The sequence below is a fragment of the Lynx canadensis genome, chromosome D1, assembly GCF_007474595.2.
Source record: "Lynx canadensis isolate LIC74 chromosome D1, mLynCan4.pri.v2, whole genome shotgun sequence".
NCBI classification, from domain to species: domain Eukaryota; kingdom Metazoa; phylum Chordata; class Mammalia; order Carnivora; family Felidae; genus Lynx; species Lynx canadensis.
Window position 1 is genome coordinate 109,310,479 of NC_044312.2, and position 21,588 is coordinate 109,332,066.

General features: G+C 52.1%; 3 protein-coding genes across 4 annotated transcripts; 2 read left to right on the plus strand and 1 right to left on the minus strand.

The window, feature by feature from the left end:
- Positions 1-6,634: 6,634 nt before the first annotated feature.
- On the minus strand, positions 6,635-10,354 carry EIF1AD (eukaryotic translation initiation factor 1A domain containing). Its single transcript, XM_030332415.1, has 6 exons — positions 10,082-10,354; positions 8,531-8,710; positions 8,276-8,384; positions 8,066-8,174; positions 7,847-7,897; positions 6,635-7,347 (listed from the first exon to the last, which is right to left on the minus strand). The coding sequence occupies exons 2-6, from the start codon at positions 8,615-8,617 to the stop codon at positions 7,203-7,205; spliced, it is 501 nt and encodes a 166-aa protein (XP_030188275.1). The 5' UTR covers positions 8,618-8,710; positions 10,082-10,354; the 3' UTR covers positions 6,635-7,202.
- A 308-nt stretch (positions 10,355-10,662) lies between these two features.
- BANF1 (BAF nuclear assembly factor 1) lies at positions 10,663-12,370 on the plus strand. 2 transcript variants are annotated; one of them, XM_030332417.1, is made up of 3 exons: positions 10,663-10,763; positions 11,467-11,604; positions 11,836-12,370. In XM_030332417.1, exons 2-3 carry the CDS (start codon positions 11,482-11,484, stop codon positions 11,980-11,982), a joined length of 270 nt encoding a protein of 89 aa, XP_030188277.1. In that variant the 5' UTR covers positions 10,663-10,763; positions 11,467-11,481; the 3' UTR covers positions 11,983-12,370. The 2 variants fall into 2 exon arrangements, with proteins under 2 accessions (XP_030188277.1, XP_032450820.1); XM_032594929.1 differs by lacking the exon at positions 10,663-10,763 and adding an exon at positions 11,009-11,120.
- A 5,895-nt stretch (positions 12,371-18,265) lies between these two features.
- CST6 (cystatin E/M) lies at positions 18,266-19,649 on the plus strand. The gene is made up of 3 exons (XM_030332416.1): positions 18,266-18,520; positions 19,001-19,126; positions 19,467-19,649. The coding sequence occupies exons 1-3, from the start codon at positions 18,281-18,283 to the stop codon at positions 19,551-19,553; spliced, it is 453 nt and encodes a 150-aa protein (XP_030188276.1). The 5' UTR covers positions 18,266-18,280; the 3' UTR covers positions 19,554-19,649.
- Positions 19,650-21,588: the final 1,939 nt, after the last annotated feature.

A 21,588-nucleotide genomic window follows, 5' to 3' on the forward strand; every position in this document is an offset into this window, starting at 1 on the left:
GAGGGAGAAGATGTTTGAAGAAATAATGGAGACAAACTTCCTGGAATCATATAAACATAAAGCACCTGGGATCACAAAACGCCCAGAGTGCCAGGAGAAGAAAAAGGAATAACTCACATCTACACACACCATCTAGAACTTTACGAATAGCACAGATAACACAGATAGGAAAGAGCATACCACACGCAAAGCAATGAGAACGAGACCAATGTCAGGTTTTTCAATCGCAACGCTGAAAGCAAGAAGACAATCAAGTAATATTTTCAAAGTATTGAAGGAAAAGATTTAGAATCTAGAAATTTATATCCATCCAAACTGCCAAATAGGACAGATGGGTCCCCTATACCAATTATTAAAAGAAGTTAAAGGAGCTGAGTGTATCATTTAAAAGAAAAATGGTGATGCGTGATTCAACTTTTACGACGTAGAGGTGGGTAGAGCATCTGAAAGTAAAGGAAATCTGAAAGTAAGAGTATGGAAGAGCACTTACCAGGCAGAAAGAAAAATACTAAGCAGAAGAAACTGGGATTTGGAAACGAATTTCACAATAAATTTCATATTAAAAAAAAAGAAACTGGGGGGAGCTATGCTAACATCACATAAACAAGGATAAAAAGCATCTGTAGGGATGGAAAGCATCACTCCATAAGAAAGGGTTCAATTCACAAAAGGAGACAGCAATTTTAAATGTGTTGTACTTAATACCACAAACTCAAAATCGATTAAGCAAAAGGTGACAGACTACAGGAAGAAATCATTCAATCCCCTCAGGGATCCACAGCTGATGAATGTCCATCGATGTAGCCACTTTGGAAAACATTTGGTGGCATCGCCTAAAATTCTGACAAATTCCATGCCCGAGAAATGTCCTAAGAGGAACTTTCACACCGACACAGATGTATCTACCGGAACGTTTACAACTGGGGGAGGGGGAGGCGGGGAGGAAGAACCCCAAGGGCCACCAGCAGAAGAGTGAATGCATAAATTGTGAGAGAGTCCCACAAGGAGATATTATTGGCAGTCAAAACAAATGAACTACAGCAACTAGGAGAATCAAAGTAGTATATTAAATGAAACATCAGCCCCTAAATATGACATTTGGCATGTTATCCTTTTCATAAGGTTAAAAACCACCTTTGTAAAAAGTGCCTCTCTCTGTCCCAAAAAAAAAAAATAAATAAACGTTGAAAAAAAAATTAAAAAAAAAAAAAAGAAAAATGACCTAGAAGCCATCTCTTTAACCAGGTGATCAAAATTAGCACCACCAGTGATTGGGACCTTCTCCATCACCACCATGCACCTTAGATAAGCAATAGGAACACATCAGTCCTAAGCTATTTTTGCTAAAATTGTTTAACCCAAATCTAAGTATGCATAAAGAATCACACATATCCAAACATGGTACATTGTAATAAGATAACTGGCTTGAACTTGTAAAAAAAAAAAAAAACAAAAAACAAAAAAAACAACCCATTAAGGGATCTGTTCTAAATTAAAAGAGGTTAAACAGACATAACAACTCAATGTAAAACCTACGCATGTTGTGTGTAGAAAGGAGTAGAACGTGGCAAATCTTACAAAGCGGTGGCCCCACGAAGGGCACACGATTCTTTCACCTTTTCTTCAGGCTTGGGCGTGGGCAGGAGGTTGAGCCGAAGTGCCCAAGCACAAGGGTTAGAATAAGAGCCACAGGATAAACTCAGGCGAGTGTGAGAAAAAGGGAAATTCGTATTTCTAATTCGTGAAATAGAAACAAACTAATAGCGAAGAAGAATGACAACAAAGAACGGATGCGCTGAAGAATAATGAAATGTCTACCAAGACTGACAAAAAAGGAGAAAGCACAATATTAGATATAAAAAAGGAGACACAATGTGGATAGTCAAGATTACAAACATAAGGCAGTTCTACAAAGAACTCTGTGATAAATTTGAAAGCACAGACAAGATAAGAAAATAGGAAAACATTTTTCTTTAAAAGTATCACAGAATCCAGAACAGAGAAACCTAAACGATCTATTATCACCAAAAATCTAGAGTTAAAAATCTCCCCACCTGGGGTGTCTGGGTGGCTCAGTCGGTAGAGCGGCTGACTCGATTTCAGCTCAGGTCATGATCCCAGGGTCATGGGATCGAGCTCCACATGGGGCTCCACACCGAGCCTGGAGCCTGCTTGGGATTCTCTCTCTCTCCCTCTGCTCCTCTCCCCAGCTCATAATCTCTTGCTCTTGTAACAAGACAAACCAAAAAAAACCTTCCCACCCACCCTACACACGCCAGGCACAGTGGTTTTACAGCAAACTTTACCAAAAATTTTAGAAATCCAAAATTCCAATGTTGTACAAACACTTGTAATGACAATAGAACACTCTCTAACTCATTTTATGAAGTTGGAATAATCTCGATATAAAAACAAGGGCAGCGCAGGAAAGAAAAAACTTAAACCATCTCATTTCTGAGCCTGGATGCCAAAATGCCCCCAAATATCAGAAAAACAAGTCCAGCAATATATTGGAAAATATATCACGACTGTTTTATTCCAGGAATGCAAGGATGTTTTAAGGTGAGAAAACTCTCAAGGTAGCTTACCGCAGTCACAGGCTAAAGGAGAAAAAACACGTGGCTCGCTCAGATTTCCAGGCGTGCTCCTTGGCACCTATATGCCGGTGGCCGCATGGTGAGGGAGGAAGCGGGTGGGGAAGTTCTCGTGGAAATGACCTGCCGTAAGGCTGATGCTAAAGTGATACAGGCGCAGAGCCCGAAGGGCCACAAGTCTCAAACCTAACAAGTTACTACTATTGGGCATCCGATCGCATGGACGGACCATGGCATCGTGGGGGGCGGAGGGGGAGCTCTTAGAATACTCAGCTCATTCTGGGAGATCTATTCACTCATGATTGGATTCTGCCGCTAAGTTGGGAAATGGAGGGGGCATTCAACTTCAGAGAATGGCAAAGGGGAGTACTATGCAGAACACAGGACTGTACCCGCATCGGGAAGCTTAGCTACGACCCACAGGAGCTAAAAGACTGAGAAGAGATGGAGAAATGGTGATGAAAAGGTTTTAGGGGGAAAACAGGGGCTATTAGGTACATCACACAATCACTGAAAGCTAGAGAAATATCTAAGGCCAGGCTTACAGATACAATGCCAAAAAAAACCGCAGATACACATGACCAAGCGGGTGACAGTCAAAGGAGTACTCAGAGGAACACTGGTAGCCACAAATGTTAGAAAACACGACTGAAATTAAGCACACAACTCAATAAGGTAGCTTTGAGCAAATAAATGCAAAGAAACAGAAAGAAAGGGCCAATAAAGTAGGCAGACATCTTGCAAAGCTAGTCAAAGAAAATAAAATGCACAGAATACAGGACAAATGTTTGTTGGTTTTAACTGCTCTCACCCCGTCTCCTTATTCTGGTAAAAAAACCTCTATTCTATGGAGCACGTGGTACATATGAATCAGGTTTGGCTCATCTCGCCTCCCACCAAACCCCCATCCTCCCTATTCAGCCCTGGCCACAGCGCTTGCTCAGGAGGGCCAGTGACCCAAGAATACCCACTGATCGTCTGTGAAATACACAGACGCTAAGGGAGGAACTCTTTGCCTGTAAGGACTGAATGTAAACCGGAGCTTCCTGCAGAAAACAATGGTAGGGAGAAAGAGATTCGTCCACCTACAGAAGCAGAGGTAATCCAAAAAACAAAGGAGAGTCCTAACGAAATCATGCCGGACCTGGATCAGCTCTGCCTAGAGCTGTATTCTTAGACCTCTGTCAACGAGCCCTGGTTTGCTTCTGCTAGTTGGAGTTAGATTTTGTCGCTTATAAGTAAGAAAGTCCAAAATGATGCCCCAAACGGCTTAAATACACATGAAATACGACTCACAAAATATAAACTGCCAAAATGGACTCAAGGATAGAAAACCTGAATAAAATGGCACAGAATTAAAAAGCAAAGATCTACCCCTTAAAAAGGAACCAAACAGAGATATTTTTAGAAATAAAGCCTACCAAACTTTGAGGCAACAAATTACTCCTGTTCTACAAATTATTGCAGAACAAAGAAAAAGATGAAGATTAAACATCTCCAAATCCATTCTACAAGGCTAGCATAATGCTGTTATCAAAATGGAACAGCGACATCATTAAAACAAAAAGTGAAATTGGCCCAGAAGTAAATATAAAAATCCTAAAGAAATGAACAAATCCTCTAAAACTAAACAGGGCTGACAAGCAAACCCAAGGACAGCAGCGCAGTAATAAAATGAAGACTTTTGGTTAACTCAGTAGATAGCAAAATCCATCACTGTTAAATAAAGGGTAAAAACCTTCAGCAAGCTGGGAACAGAAGGAAACATTTTCAGCCTAATGGAGTTTATCTAGCAGAAACTTAGAGCAAGAACTGTGTGAGGACACATGAGAACCATTCCCATTGGGAGAAAAACAAGGATGCCACCCAACGTTACACTGGGGGTCCTGATCCCTGTAATCCCTAAAGAAAAAAGAGTGTCAAGGATAAAACTACCACCAGTGGGACATGACTGGACTACCCAGAAAGCCAAGAGAATTAACTGAAAAACCACGAGAACTAAAGAATTCAGGGGCGTCTGGGTGGCACAGCCTGTTAAGTGTCATGATCTCATGGCTCACCAGTTAAGATAGCGCTTTTCTCCAAATTGAGCTAGGAGATTTATTCACTTATTAATGTTTGAGAGAGAGAGAGAATGAGCAGAGGAGGAGCACAGAGAGCAGGAGACCCAGAATCTGAAGCAGGCTCTAGGCTCTGAGCTATCAGCACACAGCCCAATGTGGGGCTCGAACTCATGAACCGTGAGATCATGACCTGAAGTCAGACACTTAACTGACTGAGCCACCCAGGCACCCCTCAAGCTAGATTTAAAACCCTGCCAATGAAAATCTCAACAGGATTTTTAAGTGGAAATTAACAAGTTCCTTTTAGAGTTCTTATGTAAGAGAAAATATGAAATTTTCAAGGAATAGTAAGGCAGAGAGGAGTGAGCTATGAGATTATTAATCCTGCCATAAAACGTGGTACGTGCACATACATCAACAGATTAGAAATTCCGAAAGGAGACCCATAAATACGCAGGAATTTCATTTATTTTAAAAAGATACCTTAAATCTGTGAAGAATGACCCCTTCAGTAGATGGTATACGGATGACTATCCCTTTAGCAAAAGTCACTTCCCATAAAAAATAAATTTCAGCCAAGTTCAATATACACACACATACATATCCTTAACTCACCTGAAGTTTATTTTTTGTACACACAGACATACAAACACATACACATGTATACGTTTAAAGCTATCCTAAGATACTATAAAGGAAAGTGAACAAGAAGCAGATAAATGAAGCAGTAGCTGGAGAGGATGTGGGAACAGCGACAGGTGTTTCAGGCTGTTTTGGATGAGAGAGTCTACAGCATGTTCGATGCTAACACATCCAGTAGAAAGGATGACAAAAACCAAAACTTCCATACAGTCCTTAAGCAGGAGGACAGACAAGCTCCAAAGCACAAGAGAAAAGGTTTTAGTCCCACTGGATTACATGGGGAAATTAGAGACAAGACAATCCATGAGCACATCTGTACGCTTGGTAACGGAGAGGTGAGAGTTCCCTCCAAAGGCTATGATTTAACGAAGTATGTGGTCAACACCTAAGAGGAGAAGGAGGAATTGGCAGACAATATAAAAGTTCTGAAATACAACATCCCAGAGAAGATCTGCTAGGCAGTGCTCAGTGTCCACTTGAGGTTTTGTTAATTATGAATTTAAGGTAAAACTAGTGAGCTAGGTTGGCTGTTTTCTCTAGCAGTTACTTGAGCATAAGCAGAGAGGTAAACGGGTTGGCCAGGGTTAGGTTTTACTAGATGAACACAGTGGAGGGACAGAAGGGAGCGGGAGGGTATAGGGAAGTGGAGATAGGAGAGTAACAGTAAGAAGGGAAAGGAGTGGGGTGGGGGGGTGGGGGGAGGCCTGCAGATAAAGATAAAGAGGAGGTAGTTGAGCTAGCAAGCGAGAAAGCCAGGAGGTGGTGACTGCACAGATGTATGAATTCGAGAAGGGCAATTCCTACCAATGGCAGGGATCCAGGGAGGGACCGAAGACACAGGCAGCAGGCCTGAAGTGGAAGACAAAGAAGTAGGGGGCCACATACAGTGTTGAAGAGACCCACCCCCAGGAGGTAGAAAATGACGACAGAGGGGCGCCTGGGTGGCGCAGTCGGTTAAGCGTCCGACTTCAGCCAGGTCACGATCTCGCGGTCCGTGAGTTCGAGCCCCGCGTCAGGCTCTGGGCTGATGGCTCAGAGCCTGGAGCCTGTTTCCGATTCTGTGTCTCCCTCTCTCTCTGCCCCTCCCCAATTCATGCTCTGTCTCTCTCTGTCCCAAAAATAAATAAAAACGTTGAAAAAAAATTAAAAAAAAAAAAAAAAGAAAATGACGACAGAAGCAGGAATAGAAGACTCTAAGCCAGGGGGTAAACTCTTCAACATCTGAACAGTGATTAGGTCAAGGCCAATAACGAAGAGGGAGTGTATGGCCGGAATTATGAGCTTCAGAGGACAAGTGGGATGGTTTGCAAGAGGGCTGAGGAGTAATGGTCTGTGTAGCCACAAGGCCGCCACCAGGCAGAGGATGTACACCACAGCACGGAGGTGGGCATTCCTGCAGTCGTGGTGACTGGCATGCCAGGAAAACAGCTTACGAGGCACTATGAAATTTGTCCTGAGTGTCTCTTAGAGGCGGAGGCACTAGATCCTTCCGCCGTGCTCCTGAATGCCTGACTCAGTATTACTTGCCAGCAGGCAACAGAGAAGGATTGCTCCCAGTTAGTAAATACATGCATGAAGGCACAGCACAGGGCCTGGCACTTACTGAGTGCCCAGTGAGAATCTAGGAAAGGTTCCAGCCATTTCCATCTCCTGCCTGTTTAGGACCTGCACCAAGGAGCAGTCTGTAACTTCACGAATCCCTCCTCCCTCCAGAGAGCCACTCAGACACCAGCACAAGTCGTCACCCACCAGGGGTTTAATTCTCCTTGAGCAGAAGGTCAGTTCAGAGAGGGGTCCTGCCTTGTCCCCCATCCAGAGGGGGAGGATCTGCAGAGCACCCCGGAATGTCTGAGCTCAGAGGAGCCAATCCTAGTCTCTGGGCAAGAGAAGCGGGTCGAGGGACTCAGGCTGCCTCTTCCTCTTCGCTCTCCTCCTCGCTCTCATGATACTGTCTGCGGTTGGTGTTAACAAAGAGGTCAGAATCATCTTCAGAGCTGGACTCTTCTCCTGATGACTGTGGCTCCACTGGGAGTTCTGGCGGAGTCTGTCTGCATGGGGGAAAGGGACAGGGTTAACCCAATGCCTTCTGGAAAAACTAGACTGGCAATCAAGGAGCCCCGTAAAAAGGAGGGCATAAGGCCAAGAAATATTGTCTAAAGACTACCTCCCACCTCACATCAAAAGTCTGCAAGAACCACTGGTTTTAATAAGGAGTCCAATCACCAACACTCAATGGACTCACACTACATACCAAGTGCTATACTAACCAATTTTACAAGCATTAACTCCTTTAATCCTCACAAAGCTCCCATCTTACAGGCGGGGAAATCCAAGCCTAAGAGATGAAGTAACCTGCTTAAGCCATTCATTTACAAGTGGTATTGCCATGATTTTAACCCCAGGCATCTGACTTTCAAGCCACACTCACAACCACATATTCTGGAGCTCTCACCAGGGACTCTACGCAGATAGAAAGAAGGTCTCTGTTTTCCCCTCGAGTCTCCAAGGCCTCAGCCCCTATTTTCTGTCCTAAGGCTTGTTCCTCACCTGTTCCTACTGTTGTTGTGCTTCTCAGCCACTTCTGAGAAGGCCTCAGGCCTGTACCAAGAGAAGAACCAGGGTCAGAAAAGACAGAAAAATCTATCAGCAAAAAAGCTGTTTCCAGCTGTCCCTGCCTGGGATGCCATCTTCCCTCCCCCACCTCCACAGCTAGGAAGTCAATATCCCCCAAAATGAGACAGGCAGTGACCAAGGGGACCACCCTACCAGAGCCCTTCCTTCTGCAGAGAGCGCACATGGTCTTTGCAGAGCACAAAGGAGATCTCGGCCTTCACTTTTTCTCCCTCTTCAATCGGGTCAACAATGAGAAAGTCGCCTGCAGGTAAGACAGGAGAAAAGACACAATAAATCCTGCTCGCAGCGGGGGAAACCAAGCCCCCAGGAAACAGTTGTCTCCTACAGGGCTACCTCTCTCACCTCTCTTGATCCAGATGTTCTTCCGGTATTTGGAGGGCATGCTCACCAGGAAGCGCTGCCCCTGGGCTGTCTCCACCTCATGCAGATTGTTCCCTGGGGTCCTGAGTACCTGGTCCAAGAGAGACCAAGAACCAGTCAGCCTCGTCAGCCAGCTCAAATACTCAGTGAGCTGTGCTGCACCTTACCGCCGTGCTAGGGGTCCAAGGGGAGTAGAAGGATGGGGAGGCAGAGCCGCTTATGCCCAATGCCACTCACCCTCACGATCTGCTGCTGGTCAGAGGGCACCATATGCTCCCCCAGCACCTCCTTCACCACATGCTTCCTCTTGGTGGCCTGAGACATGCTGGGGCCCGTCCCAGGGGGGTGAGGGATGGGAAGACTGTCAACTCCTCCTCCCGGGTTTCTTCGATGGCAAGTTCAGAACCCAGGACTGTTCTGAAGATGGAGAAAGACCTTTTACTGACGAGTGACTATGTCCTGGTTAAGAACATGACCTTTAAAATCTAATTACTAAGGTTCAAATTCTATCTTGGCTATGTCCCAGCTGTTCAACTTCCCTAGTTTCAGAGAAAAATAATAGCTAACTCTGATCACCGTTAGTAGAATAAAATAAGGCAAGCAAAGCACTTAGCACAGCATATGGCACATAAAAACAACTGACTGGGGTGCTTGTGTGGCTCAGTAGATTAAGTGTCCAACTCTTGAGATCGTCTAAGGTCCTCATCTTGCAGCTGTGAGATCAAGCCGGGAGTCTGGCTCTGTGCTGAGCGTGGAGTCTGCTTGGGATTCAATCTCTCTCTCTCTCTAAATAAACATTCTATTTATTTACTTATTTATTTAGGAGTCTGCTTGGGATTCATTCTCTCTCTCTAAATAAACATTTAATTATGTATGTATGTATGTATGTATGTATGTATATTTACTTTTAAAACCGAGAGAGACAGAGCACGAGCAAGAGAGAGGCAGGGAGAGAAGACACAAAATCTGAAGCAGGCTCCAGGCTCCCAGCTGTCAGCACAGAGCCCCGCCGCAGGGCTCGAACTCAGGGACTCAACTCAGGGACCGCAAGATCATGACCTGAGCCAAAGTTGTACGCTCCACCGACTGAGCCACCCAGGCGCCCCCTGAAATAAACATTTTAAGTAAACATTTTTAAAATATTTTTTTTTCAACGTTTATTTTTATTTTTGGGACAGAGAGAGACAGAGCATGAACGGGGGAGGGGCAGAGAGAGAGGGAGACACAGAATCGGAAACAGGCTCCAGGCTCCGAGCCATCAGCCCAGAGCCTGACGCGGGGCTCGAACTCACGGACCGCGAGATCGTGACCTGGCTGAAGTCGGACGCTTAACCGACTGCGCCACCCAGGCGCCCCATTAAGTAAACATTTTTAAATAAATATAAAAAACCCCCTCCTGTTACCACATGTGCTGGCACAATCAGAAACTAAATACATGTCCTACAGAAATAAGTCATTCCAGCAACCGCCCGGGGAAGGAGTGTGTGAGGACCTAACTGTATGTTCCTCAACACATCCGTACATCCCTAGCACAGCCACACAACACAGATGCTCAATTTTTCAACACACTATAGTCAGAGACCGATGGTCCGAGCCAGGAACAAGTTCATAAAAGGTCGGGTAAGCCGGCTTGGTCTGCGGCATCTGATTTCTGACTTGGGTACTGAGAAGACAAGACTCGTTCCACCAAGGCTGAAGGTTTCCAAAGTGTCACCTCTAGCTGCTGTCCCCTGCCCTCCTCCCTCCCTCTCCTGGAGGAAAGACGCTGAGAGCGAGACCCACACTTACTCTCTGGCCTTCGTCTCCCACGGGCGCTGCCCGAACGACCTCGATCTCCAGGACGCTGAGAGCAGCTCGCCCACGACTCACTTCGCAGCTAAGCCAACGAAGGCACAGAAAAGGGGCCTGCCGGCGGTCACGACGATGGCGTGGACATATACTCAGGTCCCCCGCGCCTCTGACTTCTAGCCGACTCCTCCAAGCCCAGTGACGACGAGGACTACGCGAGCCCTCCTGGGTCGGATCCTTCCGAGCACCGTACTTCCGGTGCTACCTCGGAAGCCTCCTGGCTACCCTTCCCCGCCTCGTCCGTCTCTTTAACTCTTCCCACCGCCAGGTCAGCCGAGGCTAAGTTTTTAAGTTCCCGATGCGTGCAGCGGGGAATGGCGTTTTCTCCGACGCCCCAGCTTCCTGAGACCGGACATACTGCCCGAGAAGCGAGACCACAGAAGGCAGCCGGGCTTCCCGAGAGGCAACCCGAAAGCCAAGCCTACTTAAAGGCGCCGCTGAGGTCGAGAGCGCCTCATCTCTATGGCTCGAGGCGGCTAGAAGTGCCCAATTCGGAACTTTTTTTCACAGGCGGCTCTTGAGGCGACCCGGAAGCGGAAGTGGAAGAAAGTTCTAGTGGGTTGAGGTATCGCTCGGAGCAGCCGGGTGGCGGGAGGAGCCGTTACGGGAGCGGGAGCTGCCGGTGAGCGCTAGCTGCGGAGCAGGGCCGGAGCTGGAGGCGGGAGGAGGCGCGGGGAGGAGGGGTGGAGAGGGGCCCGAGCGCTGGAGCGGCCTAGAGGCTGCGCCCTCGGAGAGGGCTCGGCCGCCGGGCGGGGAGAGGGCGGGGCGGGGCGCGGCGGCGCGTGGAGGGGGCGGGGCGGCGCGCGTGGGGCGGGGCCGGAGGGCGGGGCGGGAGCGCGTGCGTGGACCCCGCCGCGCGGGAGGAGCAGGTGCGCGCGCTCCGGCCAGCGCGTTCGCTCTGTGAGCGGCGTGCGCGGGCGAGTGGGGGCAGAGCGACCCTTCGTTGGCTTTTCGGCCCAGGGGAGCCGCTCCTGGCGGGGTCAGTGCCTTCTTAGCCCAGCCAAGGTCACACAGGGAGTGACAGCTCAGGGAGGGCCCCGGCCACCGACTCTGGGAATCTTCCCGCTGCCCCGAGTGCGCCATCTGTGAGGGCAGGAGAGTTTTTCCTCCTGGGCAGCGCTAAAACCCAGATCCCGCAGGGAAAGGTTCTTTTGCCTGGCGGGGAAAACACTCTTCTTGGACCCTCGTTCTCTCCTCCGTGAAAGGAGGAGGATCGGGTTAGCCGCCGCAATGGCTGGTTTCGCGTTCTCTTACTAGAACAGGGCCCCTGGGCCCTTGGGAGTTCCCGGTTTTCAGCCCTAACTCCCTTTTCTTGGGATTCCTAGATTAAGCTGATCAAGATGACAACCTCCCAAAAGCACCGAGACTTCGTGGCAGAGCCCATGGGGGAAAAGCCAGTGGGGAGCCTGGCCGGGATTGGTGAAGTGTTGGGCAAGAAGCTGGAGGAAAGGGGCTTTGACAAGGTGCGGGGTGACTGCATGCATCTGGGGGGGGGGGCGTGGGTAGGGCAGACTACCATGTTTCCTGGCAGTTAGGGGTGAGGAAAGCGAGAGTAACTGTTGGGGGTGGACAGTGGTGTGTGATCTGAAGGGGTAGCCAGAGCCTGTCGGACCTGCCAGCCTCACGTGCTTTGAAGCCACAGTAGTGGCCTTCGAGCACTGAGGAGCATGCCCTTTACTTTGCCTGTTGTGCAGGCGTACGTGGTCCTTGGCCAGTTCCTGGTGCTAAAGAAAGATGAAGATCTCTTCCGGGAATGGCTGAAGGACACATGCGGTGCCAATGCCAAGCAGTCCCGGGACTGCTTCGGGTGCCTTCGGGAGTGGTGCGACGCCTTCTTGTGAGGCTCTCCGGGGAGCCCCCAGCCCCTGGCCCCAGCATGGAGTCTCCAGAGTTTGCAGCCGCGTGGGGACTCCTCCCCTGTCCTCTACAAAGGAAGAGATTGCTGTTGTCGTACTCCACCTCTGATGTACTCCAAGGTCTTTTGGGAGTTCTCTCCCCTCACCATTTCAACTTTTTGAAATTCTCGCCCTTGCATGCATTTCCCTTCTCCTTCCCCTGCCAATTTCATGTCAACAATTACCAGCTTCTCCGAGTGGATTCCAGGCCCTTCCCTGACCCCCACTCCCACCCCCACCTCTGGTCTGTTTTATGCTATTTGGCTCTTTTTTGGCAAAACAGTCACTGTCCTTGTAAAGTTTTTTAAATCAATAAAGTCAGTGGCCTTCCTGACTGGGCTTTGTGCGTTGAAAAGCAGGTGGGCTGGGACTTCCCCACAGACTGACCAGGTCTGCGACACTCCTTATCAGCGCAGATCGAAACTGGCGGCTTCCTTCCTACCCGGGAGGGTAGCCACCCTAGCCACGTAGGCCTCAGCCAGGTGCTTTGGCGTGTCCCTTAGTAACCTGGCAGGGAGTGTGGGCTGATATCTCCCTGGGATCTGGGTGGGCTGTGATGTTCCACATGTCATCCGAGTCAACATCTGGGCTAGGCAGCACCTGGTGGAAAAGTCAGTGGGAGTCCAGGGTACCGGGAAGAGGGTGAATCAGATGTAGGTAAGAGTTCACCTGCCAATCATCGGGTGCTTTCCTGGCCTTTGGGAGGAGTGGCCAGGCCTCTGGCTCTCTTAGGGAGGTTAGGGAGCCAGAAAGAACATGGACATCACAACTACGCGGGCTCGAGTGAGTTATACTTTTGTTGGGTATATTTTTGTCCTGGTCTTTGTTGAACGGTCAGTGTTAACCAGGCCCGCAGCTAAGATCTTTGCAAACATATTTTTCTCCCCTGGTAAGAGGTAATTGTTTTTTCTGTTGTAGGTGAGGAAACCAGAGGCTCACAGAGACTAATTTGACCATGGACTTCCTGCTCGGAAGTTGCCAGATTGGCCCTCAAAATGTAGCTCAAAACCCATGTACCTGAGGGCCCTTTGTTCCCTGGTCACGTCACTTGGCCTCTCCAAGGCTCTGTTTTCCCACTTGGCAAATGAGGTGGTTGTAAGGATCAGGTATAACGCTGCTGTGTGGCACCCAGCCCTGCTTGGCTTTGTTTCTTTCCCCGGACCACTAATGAGGAACTCCTTGCTTACAGACTTCTCCCCGCAGGACTTACAGTCTGGTGAGGGGAGCGTGACAGGTATTAAATGCAAAAAATTGAGATACTATGTGAAGGTTCTTGTGATCCCGGGGAAGGGAAAAGTGAAGGAAAAGTTGAGAAACTCAACTCCGCTGATAGCAACTTTGTCTGAAGTACCAAAGAGAGTGGCAGTGCTACCTCAGGGTGGGAAAGGATACGGGCCACACACATACACAACAGGGCTGCATCCAGAGAACTTGACTATGATGAAGACGAAGCAGACAAGACAGAAAAAGAGTAAAAGACTTGAATGGCAGCCATGAAAGGAATACCCCAAATGGCGGATAAGCTTAGGAAAAGGTGCTCGATCACAGGAGTCGGAAAGGCAAATGAGATGCCGTTGTCCACTCCCTGGCAAAAATTCCAAAGTCAAACAATACTAAGTGCTGATGAGGGAGTGAAGCAACAGTTTCCATCCAGCTGGTGGGAGTGTAAATTGGTATGAGCCCTTGGGGAAACAGTTGGGCGTTTTCTAGTAAAACTAAAGATAAGACCCATCCTGTGACCCTGCAGGTCTGCTCCCGGGGCCACTGCCAAGGACTCGCATATCTGCACCTGAATGTGTGTTCACGAATGCGTGTTCACCGCAGCTTTATTTATAACAACCCCCAACTGGACCAACCGTAACGGCTGTCGGTACCAGTGAACGTGAACAAATGACAGGTGAACCGAGCGCCCAAAATGTCAAATGCCGTGATGCCGTTCACGTAAAGTTAAGTGGATCCCTGCTCAGGGATCCCTGTATAGGTGGTAAGACTCTAGAAAAAAGACGAGGAAATGCTTATCGTAAAAGTCAATAGCAGAAGCGGAGTAGTTCCCTTTGGGGGAAGGAGGTGTGAGGAGCGGGGGGCTTGGGGGCGGGGGTGGCAATACAGACATCGACTAATTTGTTAACACATACGTACTGTGTGCTTTTTCGGTGTAAGCTACATCTCAGAACAGTGGAAGGATAAAAAGGAAACCAGAAGTAAGGCCCCAGGAATAGAGCAATTATGTGATTACTTAGAAAACAGGATGGTTATTGGTTGGGGTAAGGGGTGAGTGCGGGGCTGGGTCTGGAAAGTGAGCAGCCCTCCTGGAAGGGCACCAGGTGGCCAGAGCAGGGCCCAGCTTGTGTTACAGACCACTTTCTGGGAGGATGCCAGTCTGACTCCCAGACCGCGGTGGTAATTCAGGCCGTCCGTGGAGTTTCAGGCTAAGTTTCAGATGTTTTCCTGGATGGGTCCAGGGTCACCTCAGAGTCCCCTCAGCCTCAACCCTTTGCGGTGTGACACTGCCACGCGGGCCTGGGGTGCTCAGGCAGGGGCTCGGCAGGGCCATGCCCTCCCCCTACCTCAATCCTGACGCTGCCAGATGGCTGCTGACGCTCGGGAGGCAATGGAGACTCCCTCCTCCCCCACAACACCCTTCCCATGGCTCCTGCCCATGCCGGTTGGCAGGTCTTGCCTCTCGTGGTTCTGGCAAGGGGGCCCGCCCAGCAGAAGCTCGTGGGCCACACTGCCCGCTCTGCTTCCTCCTCACCCACAGTCTCGTGGGCCCTTCCCTGCCTCACCCACAGTCTTTGTCTCTGAAGCGGCTGGGACCTGCTATCTCACCTCTCACTTGGGGCTCAGGCAGCGTCTGTGACACGTTGAAGGTCGAAACCCTTTATCTGGGTCCCTTAGTGCATCCCACACAAGTTCCTGGTTCAGTCCTAGAGCAGCAGGAGACAGAAGGCATCTAGAATGTACTTTGTGACAGGGTGGCTTCAGAGATCCAGCCCCAACTTAGCCTGCAGGACATAGGGACCAAGGCCTGTAATGTTGGAGAAAGCAGACCTGAGTGGGGACGGGTAGGAGGTTATCTAAATGTCAACCCAAACTGCTCAACAGGATGTGCCCGGCCAGGGGGCATGGGTGGGCACGGGAGTCAGCAGATACTGCCCCCTGTTCCTCCCTCCCCTGCGGTACCCAGCCAGAGCTTGACCCGCTCGGCCACTCTAGTTATGAGTACTCAGATGTGGCCAGAGCTTGGGGTGAACCCAACTTCCACGGTCTGGAGTCCGGAAGGGGTCCTGCTGTCCCCGGAGGGAAATGGGAGGCTACAGGATGAACCCCAGCCTGAGACACGCCTCCCCACTCTGGCCCAGTAGCAGCCCAGACGGTGTGAAAGGCTCAGAGGATACGTTCTTGCCTATCAACCCCCCTCCCCGTTGCCCACACCCCCTCAGGGACCCAAGGCTCTTTCTACTGTCACTCGTGGCCTCGACTGCTGACAGCCTGAAGGAGCCAGCCAGACCCGCTTCTGAATCAGGGCCTCCTTGACTTGCCGTGTGACCTGGGGCCAGCTGCTCACTGTTCTGAGCCTGACTTCTCTCCTCTGTCACCTGGTATAGGTTGGTAAAGGTTCAACCGGCTAATGAACCTGAAGCCCCGGGCACTCTGGGGCACTCCTCCACCGATGGGAGCTTCCTGGATCTCAGCTTTCTTTGCCTTAACGTCTCTTTTCTCAGATGTGCTTAGGGCAGGGGGAGCGAAGCCCTGGGGGAGGGAATATCCGTGGCCCAACTGGAAGTCCAGGGAAGAGGGTTCTGGGGGCAGCACCGAGGCCCTGAGTAGCCTGATCCCAGGGTGAAGATGTTGAGAGCCCACCCTGGTCAGCAAGACCCATCGGCCAGAGGCAAGAGGGTGGTGCCACGGGCAACCTGGTTTGGGATCCCTGGGCCACAGCAAAAATGAAGACTGTGCCCTGTGGCCAGTAGGGAGGGCCAACCCTGAGCTCACACCTGGCCCATGCCTCCTTCTGGAAGCCAGAGTGGTTCCGACAGGATGGAGCCCAGGCCGAGGGCTCTTCTCCAGATGAGACCCAGCCCTGGGAAAATCCTTTTGGGGTCCCCCTGCCTCCAGGGAGCCTCCGCCTACACAGCAGACCTCATATCCCCGTGGAGACGTGGGACTCACGTCCGGGACTCACACACCAGGATGCTGGCACGCACCGGGCTCCACCCTTGACACTTTTCCTTTGACCTCCCCCATTTCTCCCTAGTAAAACGGCTTCCGCAGAGCAGTTATGAGGATGAGAGTGTGTCGAGGCCCCGGTGCAAGGCCCGGCACACACCAGAAGCCCAGCAATTGTTACTTAGCCTTCCCCATCCCTCTTTTCCCACCAAGACACCGCTTCTAGCTGTGTGACCCTAGACAAATGACCTGAGCTCTCTGATTCACTTTCTTCATCTGAAAAACAAGCTCGATGCTTACTACCTAAGAGTGCTTGGGATAGACCAGTGGGTGAAAGATCTTCGGAGACTGTTAGGTTGTGGTGCAACCTGTGGTACTCATTCGCACCGGTGCAAAGGAGTGAGGGGGAGGGTAGGGGCCAGCGAGCTAGGGACCCACCGGCCCTTGGTGGGTCAGAGACGAGGCCTTGGCTAGTTTTCCAAGGAGCTGTTGGAGGTAAGTGTGGCCATGGCTGAGCTCCAAGTAATGGCAGAGCAGGACCGGGAGAGCCTGGGGAGGCTCCTGGCCCCCTGGGGCTGCCTCTCCTTCCTCTGCCCTGAGCCTCTTACTCCACCCCCTCCCAGGTTCTCTCACGTTGGGTTTCTGCCTCATTAAGCCACAAGTGAGCCGGCTCTCCCACAAACGGGCATCTGTCCCTTTAAGGCAGACACCTGAGCCTACCCTGTGACTGTGTGACTGTGTGACTGTGCCTTGGAATCCCAGATTGGTTTTCACAGCTGGGCTGAGGGGGTGGGGAGCAGCTGGTCTGGGTCTCCCTGGGAGGAAATCACGGCCCTTCCTGGCCCTGGGATTCTGCGACCGACCGGGAATTCTACCTGCTCGTAATATTCACCATCGTAATAGCCCCCAACGGTTTGTCAGGTACTGTAACCCACTACCCCTTACAAGCCCCAAGCGAGATCCCTGGAGGCCCTAAGCACTAACAAGATCTTCGTGCCCCAGAGCAAAATGCACCCCTACCCCCCACAACTCGTGATTAAAAGTACAAGCTACACTGAGCTCTAAAACACAAATAAGGAAGTCCACCAAGATTCAGACTTTTCCCGTGTTAGCTGCTTCAGTGCTGTTCATTGATTACCAGATTTTTCTAAAAAAACTCCTAGTGCCCTATTTGGCTGCTACCTCCAGCACGCACAGTTTACCTATGGGTGGCCCAGTCCCGGGTGTTAATGCCAGTGTAACCTTAGCAGGTAAGAGTGGTCACCTATCCTCGATGATGACACAGAGGCCTTGGGAGGCCATGGGACTTGTCCAAGTCACCAGTCAGTAAACGGCAGAGCTGGTACAACACACACCCCTCTTTCTGGCCCGTCTTCATCTTTTGGGCTCAGCGTGGTCTGAGAGCACAGATTTGAGTTCGACTGCCGGGGCTCAAAAGCCAGCATCATCACTTACTATTTACTAGCTGACATCCTGGGGCAAATCAGTTCTCCCCTCTGCGTCCTGTGGCTCACTGCGTAAGGTGGAAACATTACCAACTCCCATTTCATGCTGGCCGGGAGGGTCAAATGGTGCCCAGCTCAGTGCACTGGTCTCCTTTCCTGTCATATTTATAGGACCAGGGCTTCTCCAAGCACTTTGCCTGTTGAGTTCTCACAGCAACCCATTTTACAGGAAGGAAACTGAGGCACTGAGCGATTAAGGCATTCCTTCCAGGTTACACAGGTAGCAAACGGTGGCAATAGTAAGACCTCGCCAATGGTTGTCGGTATTTCATGCCGGCTGAGCTTTCCATGAAACTGTTTGAATGGTGGCACTTGCCGGGGACTGTCACGGTCCTTTCCCTCACGAACTGGGTGTGTCCCTGGAGGGCAGGGCAGCATCGCGGGGGACACAGGTGTGCTGGGGCCACGGACTGCCCCCTTTGGCGCGAGGACGGCGGCCTCTCAGATCGCCCAGGCTCCCATCCCTCCCTGGCTCTGCCTCTGCCGCGGGGTGGGCGGGGCGGGCGGGGCCGCTAGCCTATAAAAACGGCGCGCCCCCGAGGGCCTGACACTGACGACCGACCGTGGCCATGGCGCCCCCGAGCCTCTCGCGGGCTCTGGGCCTGGGCCTGCTCGCGCTCTGCCTCCTGGCGCTGCCCGGTGACGCCCGTGCCCGCCCGGCGGAACGCAGAGTCGGAGAACGCCAGAACCTGTCACTCAGTGACCCGCAGGTGCAAAAGGCAGCGCAGGCGGCCGTGGCCAGCTACAACATGGGCAGCAACAGCCTCTACTACTTCCGCGACACCAGGATCCTCAAGGCCCAGAGTCAGGTGTGGACGGGCGGGCGGGTCAGGGGAGAGAGGCAGCCTCCCACCAGGCCAGCAGGGCTTTCAGCCCGTGGCCAGGTTGAGGGGGTGCCACAAGAGTAATCGGGACATTTTCATACGATGTATTTTTTAAATCGGATTAATGCCAAGAATTCATTATGAACGACCTATCCAGCTTTCAGTGGACGGGATCCAGCCCTTTCTCACTAGCCTCACGGTAGCCCCCGCCCTGAGGGGCGGACTGGGGAGAGGGGAGTGAGGGAGATGGGGCGGTGGGCTTCAGGACATGTGCACACCTGGGTCTCAGCTTCCTGTGTGGCCCGGGCCTCCGCCCCTCTCCCCAGGGGTCGCCGCCAGAACTTCCCCATCCAGGGTCTGAATCCCGAGGCCCAGCCCAGCATGCCGAATGTGGAGAGAGGGGAGAGGTCTGGGTCTGGGGTAGTTTTCCGGTGCCCCTCACCCGCTCCTGCCCTCCCTCCCCAGCTGGTGGCCGGCATCAAGTACTACCTGACCCTGGAGATGGGGAGCACAGCCTGCCGGAAGAACGTGGCCACCGGAGATGGCGTAGATGTCACTACCTGCCCCCTGGCCACAGGCGTGCAGGAGGAGGTAACAGCCCCGCACCCCACTGCCCAGCACCCAAGGCCCTAGATTGTCCGGCCCGAACTGGTCTGGTTGGCCAGGCTGATGTCTGGCTGAACCTGTCCCTGTCACCTGGATGACTCACTCACCAGGCCAGGGTGGGGTACAGAGAGGAGGAGACTGGGGCTTCTCCCTCACAGGAGCGGGCTAGCAAGATCTGGGATCTGGTCCTGGCCATCTGAGTCATTGTCCCTTTGGGCCAGTGACCGCCGCTCTCGAACCCCAGAGCACAGCGTCGCAGGCTGAGGATGGCAGTTGCCAGGAGTCAGGCCTGGGGCCCCGCCCACCTCTCCTTCTCTCCCTGCAGAAACTGCGCTGTGACTTCGAGATCCTGGTGGTCCCCTGGCAGAATTCCTCCCAACTTCTAAAGCATAACTGTGTGACCATAACCTAGACCCCTTCAGGCACGGGAACCGGAGGGAGCAGGTGCAGCGCGGAAGGCACACATCCATGGATGTATCTGTCACAATAAAGTGCTGCCGGCTTCTCACATTGGACTCTCCTGAGTGCTTCACTCCCCGCCGCCCAGGACTCAGAGTTCCCAGCCTGTGAGAATCCCATACCCGCACGTGGGCCAGAGATGGCAGAGTCCCCACAGGCCGTGAGACCTTGAGGGCAGGAACAGTGGCTTTCAAGTATACACTGTGGGCTATACGCCAGAGGGACTCCCCAGTGCTTTGCCCCAGGCAAGACTCCTGGAAGGGGACGGACAGGAAGCCCCAAGGGGACCGAGGTCACATCTGCCCACAGGAGGGATGAGGGGACAGATGCAATTTGATGTTGTTTTAAGAAAACGGAACTGCAACATTTTATGCACAACTGCATATGTGGCTACCATTCGTCCTCACTATATACACACTTACACACACACACACACACACACACAAACCACAATTCACACTTGGGTGCTCCAGAAACACAGGTGCACACAGAAGTAACACCCTCCACCCCAAGCAGCCTGGGGTGCACATAACCCCAGAGACCCACATCCCCCACCGGGAGCTGTGCCTCAGACACACACACACACACACACACACACGCACACGCACACGCCTGGAACAGGACGAGCAGTAACTAGATCCCTCGGGAGCACTAGGTGTGGGCCCCAGCAGGCCCTGGCGGGCTGAACTTTGGTGGCTGTGGACCTGGGGAATGCCCCTGCCCCGGTCTTCTGTCCCTCACCGCCCCATCGTGCCTGCCTCCAGCCCCCTGCCCAGTGCTAGGACCGAATGAGGAGCAGCCCCGGGTGCCAGGCCCTGCCCTCTGCTCCCAGAGGCTATGTAGGGGTAGGGATGGGGAGGCGGAAAATAGAGGTAACTTCCACCTGGAACACTGAGGAGCGAAGGGGCTGAGTTTGACGGGAACGAGGGGTGCAACGGAAAACCTCAGCCCTGCTTGAGCCTGTCAGACGAGACAGCTCAGACAGCCCAGGGCCATGGAGTGTGGAGGTCGGCCTCCGCTTGGAAGGGCTCCTGTGGGCCACCTAGCAGGAGCCTCTGACGCTGGGCAGGGGAAGTGGCAGGAAATGCTTACTCAATGAATGTGTGAGGTGGTGGGTGAGGCGAGGCCTGCGGATATCTGCCAGGTGGCCTCTCCACCCCCGGAATCAGTGCCCGGATCCCAGATGGCATCTCGTCTGCACAGTCTATTCCCGGGCCTCGGGCCAGGCGGTACCCCGGGCCGGGCCAGAGAGTGAGGCTCTGCTTCTGCCCGAGGGCCTGGAGTCTTCACCTCTGTCTGGCCCAGCCTAGAGGTGGTGGAGGGGGAGGGAGACTGGCAAAACCATCCTGCTCTTGACCCCCTCCAGCCCGTACTGTGCCCTGGCCTCTCTCTACCAGGGACGAGGTGGCTGCCGTAGACGGTGCAACGCCCCACTCCGGTTGTGAAGTGCCAAGGCTGGGCTCGAGCCTGACTCAGCGCTAGGTCTCCGGCACCGGGCCCAGGCCCTTGGGGACCTGGGTCAGAGCCTTACCTCCAACAAGGCCATGGGGACGGGCTCTGGGCATTTTGCCCAGGTTCAGGCTGAAAGTAGGGGAACTCATCTAAGCCCTAGACCAGGCAGGGTTGGGGGTGGGGGTGGCCATTAGTCTCATTCTCTGCTTTCCTCCAACAGAGGCTCATCTATCCCCTCAACACACACACACACACACACACACTCACATATACACTTACGTTGTGTTCCCACCCACCCCCACCTGCACTCCTACCAATAGCCTGAGGCCAGGAGGACTTGAACAGCCTCCACCCTGCTTCCCCTCACTTGGGTTCTTTAATGTGACCCCAGGCAGGGCAGGGAATCGCAATGACCTCTGACCTCTGAGTGCATGTTATCACCATCAGGTCGGCACTCTTGTACTGGATTCTGAAGGTCTCGGTAGGCCCAGCTTCCTGGACTCTGAGCCCCTATTTCTGGAACCTACTGATCCCCC